Genomic DNA, 15,240 nt, shown 5'->3' on the forward strand with positions numbered 1-15,240 from the left:
GAAGCTTTAAAACTAGAATGATTTAAGAATTTTTGACGAAATAAGAGAAATCAAAATTTAAAACAGCCCCGGGTAAACATTTTTTTTTAACTTAACACAATGCAAAAATTTAAACACAAAACTTGGTTGGTTCACACATATTTTTGTTTGTTTTAGGGACGAGGATATTTAACACTTTTGCCTTTTTTTCTGTTTTTTTTTTTTGTTTTAATGTAAAAAATAACGGAAATTAAATCAGATTTAAATATAAGCGAACTTTTTTCTTGTTACTTTTTTTGTTTTGTTATTCTTTTCGTTTGTTTTATATGTTGGCACAGATAACTTGAAACTTGAAAAAACTTCACTCTTTCACAAAGTTTCTTGTCTGCAAAAAACATAAAAAAAAAACAAATTCGATTAATTATATGATTATAGAATTTGAATATAGAGAAAGACAAGATAACAATGTGTGTGTTTGTGTGTGTGTGTGTGAGGGTGTGCCATGTGGTTGGGTGTATGCTCCTGTCTAGGATGGAACTTGTCGATTTCTATTGTTTTTTTTTTTTTTTTGTTATCTCAAGAAGTTCAATTGCTGCCATTTCTCCAGGTAGCTCCACTTTTTTGTCGTCTTAGCTCTGTTGTTAGTCATTTACCTCCTCTTGGGTTTAGTAATCCCTTCATGCAGTTCCGCCACGCACCACAGCAATAACCAAGTGATCTTCTTTCAAACTCTCCTCGGTGAGGTTGTGGCAAGTGCGTTTTAGCAGCTCTGTAGAGAATTCGCATGGAGGAAAGGCATATAGGACACCCGTGGCCTCCGTTTCTTTATTTAACAGCGATATGACTCCAGCTGCTTCTTTTTGCTTCAAATAGGATACCAGATTACGCAGCGGACGCGTCTGGACACTTGCGTCATCGCAATTGGTGTCCACTGTAGATCCAGGCAAGCCCATAAATATGGCATGCGTTGAAGATGACGCAATTCTCTTTTGCACATCATCCAGCTTGGGTGGATCGAGACGAAGTCTCTGGGTGATACGTAAATTGTGTTTGCCCTCTTCATCTTTCATTAGGGATTCCACGATGTCGGTGTCACCATCGGTCAAATGGAATTTGGCCGGGAAGAGTGAGCTCTTGAGAATTAATGCTCCTGTCCACACAGTGCCACATTTACGAGCCAACTCCTGGACGGTGGTGGCCGAGCTTAAACCATCGTTGCGTCTTGTCGATGTATCCGAATCGGAACCGGGAGATCGGGCCCGTTTTAGAGGGGAACGCGAACGGGATCTTTCAACACCTGGTTCACGAGAGCTAGAACGATCATACGATTCACCAGGCGGACGACGCCATTCGTCATCTACCCCGCCAGGCGGTAGAACCGACGATGACGACGAGGAGGCTACTCCGCCTAGAGCTCCCGGATGCGGTGGCCTGTGCACATCATTGTGATAGTGATACATGCCACGTCCTCGTCCGCGATAGCCACCCCGCCCACGATACCCACCACGCGGTGGGTATGGTGAGTAACCACCCCGAGGTGCATAAACAGCTGTCTCCTCATAGTAGGGATCGTATTCGGGTCGTCTGTATTCCATAGAGCTATCTTCATATGTTGGCTTTGTTGAGGACTTGAAGGGGGCCGCTGGCGTAGCTCCTGGCAACTCGGCAAAATCGGTGCGTAGACGACGTTCTGGTCCACCCAAGGGGAAGCCACGCATTTCCTTTACAGCCGCTGTCGCTGCCTCTACTGTCTCGTACTGAATGTACGCGTAGGGATCACCCTTCTGGTATTCAATCTTCTTGATGGCTCCGAACCTATCAAATTCACGTTCCAACTGGGTGACCGAAGTCCAACCCCCCAAGCCGCCAATCCACATGCGTGTAGCCGGTGTCACCTTGCCGTAACCGATCTTACATTGGAATTTTCCAATATATTGACCAGAGAGTTCGATTTTGGCACGATGGGCCATGTCAAGATTCTGATAGCGCACAAAGGCAAAAGCATTACCAGTGCCTGGCGGTGGTCGTTTGATGTCAATGTCATCTACAACTCCATATTTGCCAAATATGCGACGCAGTTCATCATCGGCTATGGTCACCTCTAAATTGCCGGCAAAGAGTGTGCGCGTGGAGAGCGGATCATCCTCAGGTTGGACATGATGTAGGTAATTAGGAAACTTATCCTTCTTGCTTTCAGGCTTCTCGTATGGAGCGTGTGGGCGTGGAGCAATGGGACGCATAGGAGCGTATTGATGAGGTGGCGGATGTCCGTGTAAATGATGCGGATGACCACGATGCAGTGGAGGACCACGCGGCGGATGGGGATACTCATGCAGAGGGCGATAGTCACGGGGATGCACAGCATGAGGATGCATAGCATGGGGATGGCCATAACGGTCATAGGGATCAATGGGAGGACGTCGGTGATCTACGGGCCCGCCAGGACCCATCGGCGAGCGGGAATAATGATAGCGCTCGTAATCCGGAGGAGATATAGAGTGTCCCCGCGGTCTAAAAGCAGATTAGAACACAAATAAATATATATTTAATGTGCATTAGTCTTAATTTAGTTCTTACCTGTACTCTGGCCTGGTAGAGGACTTGTACACTGGTTCCACAATGGCCATTTTGTCATATATTATTAAACGGGGCTTGTGATGCTTAGCATCACGTGCATCCTCAGGCGTACGGAAGCATACATAGGCAACTCTCTCATCCAGATCATGAGAGAGTCTGACACTAAAATCGCCAAACTTTTTGTACTCCCTATAAAGGGTCTCCTCGATAACCTCATCCGGAGCCTTGGGTGGCAACGCACTCACACACAACACTTTATATCCCGTTGGACGCTCGGCTGGTGGTGGTCCACGCATATAAGGATCCCCACGATGCGGCGATCCATATCGACCACGTGGACTGGGCGATCGATCCAATCTCCTTCTCATGCGTTCCGGTGATATGCGTTCAGGCGAATCACCGGGCACCCCACTGCCATTATCGTAGCCACGTCCCATGCTGCGTGAATTCCTGCTGGATAAATTGCTGCGACCGGGGGAGCGCGACGCGCTGCGTTTCATATTGTGGATTTTCACTGTGATGCGATCGAGTTCAGCTCCGGCTCCTTCTCGATGAATACTCATGGGCCTGGTTAAAACAATGTAATTAGCTGCGGCTTAAAGGAGCAAGAGGAAGAAAAGAGTGGAAAGTGGCGAAAAGAAAATGGCGGCCACCAAGAGAAAGAGAAAAGAAGAAGCAAGTCGATTGGCTTTAAAAGACCCATGGAAAACACATTCACAAGTAGAAGCTAAGCGCCAATTACTTACCTGTGCTGAGACCTTGAACTAAAAGTGTATTGCACTTTATTTAAACAGTTTCACTCGTAGTATAAGAAAACGCGAATATTTTTTCGGCACAAAGGTAATTCTGTCTGTATGCGTTAAAGATGGGAATCAGTGTTGCCGTTTTGGCTTATTTTCGGCCAGATCTGGCTTATTTTCAAGAGGAATAGGGACCATTGGGAATAGGGACGCGAAAAAATTATCGATACTTCTTGGTATCGAATATATTCGCAAAATCTATCGAAAATCGACATTGTATCGATATCTAGGCATTTTTTAAAAATATCGATAATTGGTAACAACCATCGATGTTTTTTTTAAATTTAAAAAAAGGACCAAGGAACAAAACAACGTGTACAACGCAAGGAACTATCTCTCGCTAAATAATATATATAGGATACATACATATATATTCTTGATCACCACTACGGCACTAGTTTATATAGCCATGTCCGTCCGTCTGGATCAACTCCTCCATTAACGCTCCGGCTCTGATTTATTTGAATTTGATATGTGTTCTTCTACATATGTATATATGTACATTGTATATACTGCTAACATAGTATGTCGCATTTTGTCGTATTTACTATGATTATTACTTGGTTTTCCTTTAAATTGAATCCTGCTCTGAGCGAGGATAAATAAAACAAAAGATAATTTTTGCCTAAGTGAATAAAAGTTCATTCGAATCAAAATTGGTAATAAATACGAAAGTATTTAGTTTCGTATTTAAAGTAAAAAAAAAAGTGCAAAATAGTTAACATCGGGTTAACAGAGGGCCAGACTTAACAGTGTAGATATATATGTATGTTTGTATCTGTATGTATGTATTTGTATTTGTGTGTGCCCATATGATTAATACAGTGAACAGCTGATTCATACGAGAGGTAAACACACAAACACACACACACAAGTAAACGTTAACATTAACACATACAACAACAAACGGCTACATCCATATGTTTTGCACGGGTACTGCAACAGTTGATGGCATACAGAAATATTCAGGTGCGGATTCGGGCTTTCAACCTAGTTTGGAAAATAAATACAAAAACCGTAGATATATCAATGTCCATACATTCACTTTTTGTGTTAATATAATCTAATAAATATTTACTTATTTGTATAACCATCTAATCTTACTTTAAAGATTTTCATAACGGGCCTTTGGCTTAACCGCAGTACATCACTGTTGAAGTAAATCAGTCTGGCTGAGAGTCATTGTACACAAACTTACCAACACATATGTATGTATATTTCAACATATATAATTTACTCTCTGCTTCTCTCTACGTAGCTAATACATGCACACACTATCAGGCATGGGAGTATCTGTGTGTAGGATACAAATATGTATACATACATATGTTGCTTTGAGTATGAGTATATATGTACATGCATATGTACATACTTCGGATTCAAGTCGTAAACTTAGCAGGCAGTTCACTTGAACAGCTGTGAGTGATCAGCAACAACTCGATTTCAACGGCGAACGTTCGAACCCGTACGCCATACGTACACACATATGTAAGTTGGTGTTTTTAAGTGTGTATGTGTGTGTGTGTGTGAATCTGTGTATATGTATGCACATAAAAATAATAAATATATACAAAAAAATAAAAACCTAAAATCTTTTGCGTAGTTTATTCGCTCGTCGAGTTCGGTTACTCTCGTCGTATCCGAATCTCATCGCTTCGCCTCGTCGGTTATTATCTGAAATCTAAAATGGAAAAAGACAAGAAATGCCCTGACTCTGTCGTCGCATTCAGATTCAGAGCTCCGCGAAACTAACAAATAATCAGCAGCAGCTCCAAGTCGCGAATAAATAAAATAAAACCAAAACACACATCGAAGACGCGTCTCTAACTTTTAATTAAATTCAAATCGGAGTGCACAGCTGCAACTACAATTAAAAACTCAACCATTTCCCATCTATGTATAATGATTAACAGCAACATGTGTTTATATATAATATAACTATATAGATTAACATATATACATAGATCTATATGTATGTATGTGTAGAATGTGATTAAGCTAATATCAATTAAAAAACAATTGAGTGCAGTATAAGCGAGATGTGAATAACCAAAATTATATTTAAACGGAAAATACAAAAATAATCGTTTGAAAACCTCCATAAGGAAATATAGTGCATTTTCTATATAAACAGATTAAATTGTGAGTGTTTCGAAAATCGCTGATTTGCAATCGCAATAATACCAGTAAAGCTACAAAAGCAACACGTAACTTATAAGCCAGTGGGTGTATGTATGTGTATGTGTGTCTGCCTTTGTAGTAGTATTAATGTACAAAATACATACATATGTATGTACATACATTTATATGACTTGCATCTACATATGTACGTGCTTAAAGCTCTTTTTTTCATATACATATACATATATAAATGCATGTACATAAGTAGTTCCTTATACATATGTACAAATATTTAAATATATGTAAATGTATATATATTTAATAAAGCACATTTATAAATTAATAAAATATATGTACATATACATATATGTATGAAGCTATGTGTGTAGTATAATGCACAATTCGCTCGAGTATTTGTGTATGTGAATAAATAAATAAATAAATACACATACATATAATACAAATATAAACTCATTACCGCAGACGCGATGCGAACGTGAGTCTTCGAACATTGCAAACACAACACAAAACAAGGAACCAGTTTCACCTTGAGTCGCAATACATCCAACTACTATATAAATGTACATAGACACACATACATTCATATGGCATGTACATGAGAGCATATGGGTATACAAGTGCATATAAACTTGTGATTGTGTGTGTGCCAACGTTGAATCACCAACATCACACACTCACCCTTGCATGCATTTATTTGTATATATCCGATCAGGCAGTCCAATATGTATGTATCTGTGTGAATAAGCAGTGCAAGTGCATAGTAAATGTGCAGTTTCATGTTAGACGTAATATTTAACAATTATAACCAGAAACAGTGATCGATCGCCAATTAAAGTGCTTCCACCTACTATATAAACAAATGTGCATACATACATACATAAATCCCAGATAGATATATACATACATTTAAATTTACATATACATACAAATGTAAATATACATACATACATAGATACATATAATGATGTACAATAATATTTTACAGCACTGCCAGCAGCATACAGACTTAAAACAAGAATTGAAAGTAATTAAACAACAAGAATTCAGTGGATAACATTTAAATACACTTAAAGACAGTTATATGTACATACAAAAGTATGTACATATAAATCCAACCAAGTTTTAACAAAAAAGATGCCCTATCATCTAACTCAGGAAAAAACATTAAACAATACAGGAGAAGAAGAACAACAACGATCCGTGGAGAAGCAGCAACAACAACTCTTCCTGTGGCTCCAACAAAATTAGTGACGAAGACAACAACAACAATAAGAACTCCAGCGACACCAGCGCCAACGCCAGTGCCAACCCCAACCAAAACCAGAAACAGAAACCTCCAACCCCCCACCCCAACTTTAAACAGTCATAAAACAAAGCGCACGGGTTATTACTCATACGAAGGCTGTGCCTGCGCCTGTTGCTGTTACTGCTGCTGCTGCGCTGGAACTGCATTGAACGTTATTATTAAATACAAAAATGGACATGGACATGGACAACAATAACAACAACAGCGAAAGATCTCAGGAAATGGCAATGGCGGCTGCTAACGGGTGTGCCGAAGAATATTTGATATTTGGATCTGCTCGTGTTGCCGTCAATTCAAGTACACCGTATTCGGATGCCACACAAGTAAGTAAAAATAAAAACTAAAAAGGACTTGTGTTAATTAATTGCAAACCAAAAGATACAAATACATACATATGAATGTATGTACATAAATATGTATATGCATATGTACAAATATGTATGTATGTATGTATTTAAAGGAAAGAATTTAAAATCCTGTGACACCCTGTAGAAAGATAGATTTGCCAAATATCAAACAAACGGTTTTTTTCATCATCGCGTTGCATTTCTTATCAGTTTTTGCCTACGTGAACATGACTGTTCACGTGTGTGTGTGTGTGTGGGTGAGGCTATTTTATAGTTACAGCAAAAACATTTTTTCAGACAGACCAGGTCAACAAAAACCCAATGACTGATAAGATTTCCCATTTGGATTAGATTTTAATTTTTAATGATTATTTTCTTTGTGTATTGTACTACGAATGATTGCAATTGTATTGTATTGTTTATGCACATATGTATATGTACATATTAGTATATAAAATTTGTATGTACATACATACATACATACATATATTACTGTACATACATTGACCATGGTCAAATATGCGTGTAAAGACATGCCTACAATATACATACATATTAAGTTGGAGCACTTGTGATGAAATTGTTTATAACTCATACAACAACGCATTTGTAATAACTACAAGAAAATGAAAAAGTCGAGTTTTGTACCCCATGATGCATATAAAAGGCGGAAGAAAGATAATTTATCAGAATTATATACATACATATGTACATATGTATGTACATACATACAAATGAATGTACATACATACATAAATACATTTATTTACAGTCAGTATCATAAGTATTCGTCGCTTTATATGCATCAAGGAAACAGATTTTCTTGTACTATTTTTGTTAATTTGGAATCATGTAGGATTTTGTTTTATGTATGCTTTCAGTAAGATGTACGAAAATCAGTTTGAAATACATTCCGTTTCACATTTTTTTTTTTCATTTAGCGACAAATACTTATTAGGCAAATTGTAAATATTTTGGTCTCAATTTGAGGGGAACTGGCTTAAAAACGATCTCATAAACAAACATTCAATTCCTTTTTGTAACCAGACAATTTTGTTAGAAATATGAACATACATATGCACATGTGTTAAGTATAGATTTCTTTCCATCGAATAAGTATGAAAGTTTCAAAAAAGTCACTTATTCGAATATTACTTAAGAATACGAACAAATACATATGTACATATGTATGTATATAAAAATGTATAGCATGCATGTGTATGTACATATATCTGTTGAGGAAACAACGTGAAATATGGCCATTATAATATATAAATAATATATCATGGATTTAAACTGAAATATACATTTACGTACATACATATGTACATCTATACTTATCTTAATGAACGTATGCACATAGATAGATATATATGTATGTATGTATCTCAGTTCATACATAGTGCATTGACCTTGCTTAGCAGTTAAATTTTTACGTCTACTATCGAGGGCAGAGGAGGCAATGGCTTTGGCAACCGACGGATACGAAACAGAACAGCGAACGTAATTGCGTTTTACCTATGTAGGTATGTATGTATGTATATGTATATACATTTATATCTATAGCCAGCGTCGTTGACTTTTGTGCGCAAATATTTTTGCGTATTGGGTGTATATAGGAGTTTACATACATCTACTAACAAATACTAAGGCAAAGAGAGTTGACCGTTGATTCTAAGCTGCAACAACCGTTAAAAACGAAAGCCAATTGCTCTCAAACCCCTCTCATCACTTTTACTTGCATATAGACACATATACAGACATACTACAAACATACATACATACATATATTTACAAGCATGTGTGATTGTATGCGTTGTCTGCTTGTATATGTATGCGTGAGTCTGTCTCTGTGTGCGTGTCTGTGTGGGAGAGTCATGCTGCTTATTAGACTCTGCTCTGCTGACGGCGACATTGAGAGTAGCCAACTGAGAGGAGGGCGAAAGGCAAAGGCAAAAAGGCAATGGCAACGGCCGTTGGAGCATCCCGTTCGGGTACCCACCTCTCCATCGTTGCCATCTTTTGCTTCAGTTAAAAGTCTGCTTCTCTGGTGGTGCTTATGGCTGTTGTTGTTGTTGCTGCTGGCTGCAGGGTATATAGAGTGGATGAACTTTCCGAGGTACACGAACTGCGGCAAGGTCGAAGTTAACGCTATTAATAGGTAGTTTTTTTTTTCGTTTTCGTCGTCTCTCTTTTGTGGAAATAAAACGGTTGTTCACATCGACCATTTTCGTCTACTGCCATCGACGCGTCGTCGTCATCATCACCATCATAGGGTATACAAGAAACTCTGCGTGTGAGTGGGGGGTTTAGGGGAGAAATCGGTGGAAAAGCAATAGCCAAAGCATTTTCGTTAAGTATCTATGTATATATGTACATATGTATGTACATATGTGTGGGTATATGCATGCGCATGCATTGCATATGTGTGTCCAAAAAGATTGAGTAGGTACATGTGTATCTATCTATGTGTGTATTTTGTTTTTAAAAGTGCTTTATTAACCTTGACGAGGGACATTGAACTTCAAACGTAGCGAATATTGTATATAAGTACATTCGTCTGAATGTTTTATTTTTTTTTTTAAATATGTATATAGATATACCTGCAATTTGTAGAAATGTATATACATGTATGTGTGAATCTTTATCTGTGAAAAAGACAATAAACACACAGTTGAAGGTATGACCAATCATAGGAGTAAACGTGAGAATCTATTATATATAGTGTATTAGTATGTGCCATTTTATGAATTTATAATATTCCTCTCTTTGAAGCGTTTTTCATGTTATTTTTGTTAAGGTTAAAGTTGATATCGTGTATTGACTCCAAGTTCTGGTTTGCCCGGCAAGAGATTAAATAATATTGTGAAATTTAATGTTCCAAATTCAAACATTCATAATTACATCATTATTTTAATATGCGTATAAACATTTTTTGTAGCCTGCTTTTAAGCATAATCTTCTGGCTTTAGGATTCTCAAATGTTACTTAAGATTTTTGTTTACAGAAATACTGCAGCACTCTTGAATTTGATCAGATCATGTTTTAGATGATTCTCAACAGTCTTCGTGTCCATTTCCTTGAAAATAGAAATTAGAAATAAACATTTTTAACATTATTATGTACCTATGTATAATAAATATTATACATATATGGATATAAAACTAATTATTTAAAAAAAGTTTTCCACAGTTTTTAAAACTACTTTTTTTTTTATTTTCAGACAAAGAAGCACTCTCCAGGCCATATTAAAAGACCCATGAATCCTTTCATGGTCTGGAGTCAAATGGAACGGCGAAAAATATGCGAAAGAACGCCTGATTTGCACAACGCGGAGATTTCCAAGGAATTAGGTAGACGATGGCGACTCTTGAGTAAGGAGGATAAACAGCCATATCAAGTTGAAGCAGAAAAGCTGCGGAAACTTCATAATATTGAGTATCCAAATTACAAGTACAGGCCACAAAAGAAACAATCGCGATCGTCAGCTACTGCTGCTGGATTGAAATCAAATCAAACAGACGCAGACAGCAATGAAAGTAAAAATGCACAGAATATATCGCCCAATGATGCCGTAATTAATGCAACATCATCCACTGCCGGTCGGAAAAATAAAAGATCTACCTCCACATGTCAATCAGCTGCAACGGTTTCAAAACGATTGCGAAACGAAACAAGTGATAATTCCAAATCTAAATACAATGTAAAAACATCTTTAGAACAGCCAAACCCTGTCGATATGATACTCTCTTCAACAAATAATCTTTTAAGCTATGAATCATCTGAATTTTTGCGTCTTAACACGAATAGCAACAGTGATTGCGATATAAAAGTATATACAACAGACTCAACTATAAGCACAATGGAAAATATAACAAATCTGAGTCAATATATAACGCCCTTCGTAAACTCTCCCACCACTGACGACTCACAACAGTTGGAGATAAATTCGCCGTCTAATGGTCCCACCAATCACAATCATCACTTAGATGCGAGTGTAGCAGGTCAAATGGTAAACATTTCCGATATTAGTCCCAACGATGCCGGGGATGCGGATGTGTCCGATGTGGTTTTGCATCTATTGTGCGACAATAATACAATCAGTGATGAACAATTGCATGGGGGTATCACGACTAATCAACAAATATTAGATGTCATAAAGTCGCACATCATATTTTCGGATAACCATAACCTTAATGAACCTGCATTCGATTGTGAGGACAATATTGTAAACGATGCCAATTTGCATTCGGCTAGCCATCAACTACCTCCATATGTGCCTGATACACACGAATGTTTTATTGAAGACTGCGGTGCCGATAACTCAACGCATCAAACTGAATTCGAAGTTCAACCGCAGACATTCACAATGAATATTGAAATACATAATAGTACACCAACATTTGGAGGTAACGATGGCGGGCATACATTCCAAAACGATGACTTTAATCCGATTCCGCCGGCAGCTGAGGATAGTGACAGCATTCTAACCTCCTCACATTCGTCACAAATTGGTTTCTGTAACAACAGTATAAGCAATATTTTGGTTGATGCAGATGGTATTGTGAACGCATATGCAACTCAAGACTACACCGGGAATGTAATTGGAACACATAATGATCTCAACTACGATAACAACGGAGCTCTCCTAGCTTACACAAATGAGGATTTACCACCTCAGCCAACTGGTAGTCATTTAGAATTTAATACTAACAGATTTGCAAGTTATTACAAAATGTGAGCGATGAAAAAAATGTGAGAAATATTTAAGCTTTGTGTAATTTTAAATTATGTTTATACGTTTATAATTATACACCAAAATTATATATATATATATACTATATATTATATACAGATAAAATTCCATATGTAAAAAAAAAAAGATTAAAATGCTTTGCATAGAAAAAAATTTCCCCCGTAGTCGTTTACTAAACGTATAAATAAACGCTGCGTGGGTTCTCTTAATGGATTTCGTGTTTACATTGATATATTTATTTCATTTCCGGCAGACTATAGGAAGCCTTTAGGTTTCTTTAAAGCCCGGATTTTGTTAACCGAAGCGCAGCTTTTACGTGGCTTTATTCCTAGGCCTTTTGATAAAATTAAACTACCTAAACTTCACAAATTCATTATATGCCTTGAATAAAAATGATTGGAGTTTATGATACAATATCTACATAAGTTTATTTACAAACATAGTTACAGGATACATCTTAAACAAATCAATGGTAATGGCGACATTAATAATAATATAATATAATAGATACACAGACACACAGACACACAACGTAATAGGATACAATATGACGTTCAACAATGATCATATTAGATATATGTTTGTTTGTTATATACGGTGGAAATAATCCAGATAAATCAGTATACATTCGTTACCCTTTTTCACAATATGATATTTTCAAAGTTTACAAAGTGCTGGCTTCGATATGTGGTATATTATGTAAGCCGGTATCAGGATTGGACCAATAGTAATTAGGAGCACCTTGGCTAAAGCAATATTTCATATCAAGAGTTTCCCCATGATCTACATAGTACATGAGGTAAAAATTGCACATTTCATGTTCGTTTGTCGGGCTGCAATAAAATATATGAATAACATAGACAGGCTAATAATGTTTACTTTGGTACATACCCGACTTCAGTAACCCGATGACGATTGCTTTTCATGGTACACCTTACTGCAACATGATCACCAGATTCAATTGGCTCAGCGTTTGTCACATTATAGAACATTTGCGGTGTAAGTGGATCTCGTTTTCCAAGTTGTGTCCATTCCTGAACACCACGATCGTTTGACCGAACTCTATATCCAGATACGACCTTACCCAATCCATGAGTGTGTACACGATAAGCAAATGGATGTAGTACTTTATTTTCACTTATTTCGCATGCCGTTTCCATGTGTTCGGTGGCCATTGCAGGTATGGATCCACCAGTGCCGAGTAACAAAGTTCCAGCTAATTTCTTTAGTCTATTATAAAGGTATTTATTAATTACAATGTCAACTTAATTGTTTGAACAGACTTACGGTTTCTCTGTGTATTCAATAAATACGCCCGAGTCGTCAGTGGTTCCGTCTGTTTGTAAGGATGTAAAGAAATTAATCTACAGGTTATTTTTTGTACGTTTCTAAAACACTTTACCTTGGAATTTCTGTACATGCGCGTAATGGACTTGTAAAACCAGGTACTTGGTAGGTGAATCTTTGCCTACTTTAAAACCAACTCCAGGAGGTAAGCCCAATCGCGGTGCATCTCTTGCCCAAGCATACAAAATCTACAGCAGATACAGGATACAGAAGTTGTTTCAAAAACATTGTACAGATAAGTATTAAAGTGCTTTGAACGTACTTGTGAATGGGAATGTGGACCACAGGGACTTGCTTGTTCTTCCTCTGAATTTTGGGCCATTTCACCACAGTTCCTTTTTATCGTTAAATAAATATTTATATCAGCATTTTAAAAATGTATATCATAAACTTACCAAGTGGATTTTGCTGTTCCAGGCTCACCGCATCCATAGAGTAGCATATGATGCGCCGTATTCATTGTGGCATTTGGATTGTAGCCAACTTATGTTTGAAAAAAAGATTAATTAGAAATTTATTTTAGAAAATAGGGTTCACAACTTTAATAACATACCAATATAGTAGGTGGTAGTTGGATCGACTTTAATGGGAGTGCACAAGTACAAATCCGGCTAAAAGTCAGTTGTTAGTACATAGAAATAAGCAAATAATTTGTTTATTAAAATACATGGGACAAAGGGTAAAATTACAAATATAAAATACACATAAATGGCAACGAAATTAATATTCACCTTAAATACATATATATACATATATACTCAAATTACGTTTTAGCTGGGTTTCCCCGGTATGGGTTTCCCGCTGTTATCTATAGTAGATTCGATTTTGAAAAGGCTTATCACTTTTTCGTATGTTGTTTTTTTTTTTGTTCCTGTTATTTAAAGTGAGTTAGTTGGCATTTGGCATACACACATTCATATATATTGAGACATAATATTCATCTTTGAAGCAACATGTCGTATGAGTAATATTGTATTATTTCTTCTTCTTTGATTTTACATATGCTACACATAGTTTTTAATTAATTACAATCTTTAATTCACTTTAATTCATAGATAAATTAAAAAAAAAAACGTTATATTGCTTTTGCTATTGGTTTTTTTTTTTTTTTAAATACTATGAATACAGGTTAAAGATATCCCTACGTGACCATATGTCAAATGCAAATTTTCAGATACGTACATACATATGCATGTACATTTTATCTCTATACAAACAAAGGTTTTTATTAATACTTTCTATAAACCAACAAAAGTTATTAGATACAAATCTACATACGTAAGCCGAGGTGCAAATTTTATATATGTATGCGTGTGTGTGTGTACGTATTCATCTGATTGACGTGTGTATTTTTCTGTGAGTAGGTGTGCATCAAATGTATCTATACCATATGTTTCACTTTGCTAATAAATTATCTTACGGTTTTTGGAGACACCAATGGCATAAGGAATGGAAATGATCCAACAACATCCTTTCCGTAGCTATTTTCCACATCATTTTCTCGTTGATGATTATATTTTCCATATATTTCCTTTTGTTCGATTAGGCCATAAACAAGTAGCACATCAACAAGTAAAAGGAAGGTGAAGACGGCTTGTATACCAAACCCTCGAGACATTTCTAAACATATATTTTGTAATATTCTTGCCGTTTTTAACAATTGAATTCACTAAAACAACTCTGAATGTTCCAACGAAAATAAAATAAGAACGTTTCTTTGTGGAAGAATAGTTAACACGTATGTATGCCTATATACATATATACACAGTGACTCTAAAAAGTATGGGCACACCAACAGTTTCCAAGCTCAAAATGCTGCAACTATTATGACGAGAATAATGTAATAGTTAATATTTACAACTGCTTCAAAATAATTTAGTCAATAAACAGACCTCAAATAAGTTTTGTTTTAATAATTTTTTCATTCTTTTCACTAGAATAATGTATAATTTTACTCTAAATTCCAATGTATGAAAATCTTTTTAG

At 36.6% G+C, this 15,240-nt stretch overlaps 3 protein-coding genes across 8 annotated transcripts; 1 reads left to right on the forward strand and 2 right to left on the reverse strand.

The window, feature by feature from the left end:
- Positions 1-234: 234 nt before the first annotated feature.
- On the reverse strand, positions 235-3,450 carry nito (RNA-binding protein spenito). Of its 3 annotated transcripts, XM_068291401.1 has the most exons (4): positions 3,303-3,450; positions 2,557-3,151; positions 633-2,490; positions 235-364 (listed from the first exon to the last, which is right to left on the reverse strand). In XM_068291401.1, the coding sequence occupies exons 2-3, from the start codon at positions 3,117-3,119 to the stop codon at positions 657-659; spliced, it is 2,397 nt and encodes a 798-aa protein (XP_068147502.1). In that variant the 5' UTR covers positions 3,120-3,151; positions 3,303-3,450; the 3' UTR covers positions 235-364; positions 633-656. The 3 variants fall into 3 exon arrangements, with proteins under 3 accessions (XP_068147502.1, XP_068147501.1, XP_068147500.1); XM_068291400.1 differs by having other exon boundaries at positions 235-2,490; positions 2,557-3,123; XM_068291399.1 differs by having other exon boundaries at positions 235-2,490.
- A 1,328-nt stretch (positions 3,451-4,778) lies between these two features.
- Positions 4,779-12,008, forward strand: Sox14 (Sox box protein 14). Of its 2 annotated transcripts, none has more exons than XM_068290018.1 (3): positions 4,779-4,844; positions 6,484-7,127; positions 10,375-12,008. In XM_068290018.1, exons 2-3 carry the CDS (start codon positions 6,975-6,977, stop codon positions 11,890-11,892), a joined length of 1,671 nt encoding a protein of 556 aa, XP_068146119.1. In that variant the 5' UTR covers positions 4,779-4,844; positions 6,484-6,974; the 3' UTR covers positions 11,893-12,008. The 2 variants fall into 2 exon arrangements, with proteins under 2 accessions (XP_068146119.1, XP_068146118.1); XM_068290017.1 differs by lacking the exon at positions 4,779-4,844 and adding an exon at positions 4,979-5,498.
- Positions 9,628-15,014, reverse strand: Phm (Peptidylglycine-alpha-hydroxylating monooxygenase). 3 transcript variants are annotated; one of them, XM_068290020.1, is made up of 9 exons: positions 14,675-15,014; positions 13,808-13,865; positions 13,650-13,737; positions 13,517-13,589; positions 13,310-13,442; positions 13,195-13,243; positions 12,799-13,137; positions 12,543-12,740; positions 9,628-9,754 (listed from the first exon to the last, which is right to left on the reverse strand). In XM_068290020.1, exons 1-8 carry the CDS (start codon positions 14,870-14,872, stop codon positions 12,572-12,574), a joined length of 1,107 nt encoding a protein of 368 aa, XP_068146121.1. In that variant the 5' UTR covers positions 14,873-15,014; the 3' UTR covers positions 9,628-9,754; positions 12,543-12,571. The 3 variants fall into 3 exon arrangements, with proteins under 3 accessions (XP_068146121.1, XP_068146120.1, XP_068146122.1); XM_068290019.1 differs by lacking the exon at positions 9,628-9,754 and adding an exon at positions 10,005-10,230; XM_068290021.1 differs by lacking the exons at positions 9,628-9,754; positions 13,808-13,865 and having other exon boundaries at positions 12,310-12,740; positions 14,675-14,767.
- Positions 15,015-15,240: the final 226 nt, after the last annotated feature.

The sequence above is a fragment of the Drosophila tropicalis genome, unplaced genomic scaffold, assembly GCF_018151085.1.
Source record: "Drosophila tropicalis isolate 14030-0801.00 unplaced genomic scaffold, ASM1815108v1 contig_593, whole genome shotgun sequence".
Taxonomy (NCBI): Eukaryota; Metazoa; Arthropoda; class Insecta; order Diptera; family Drosophilidae; genus Drosophila; species Drosophila tropicalis.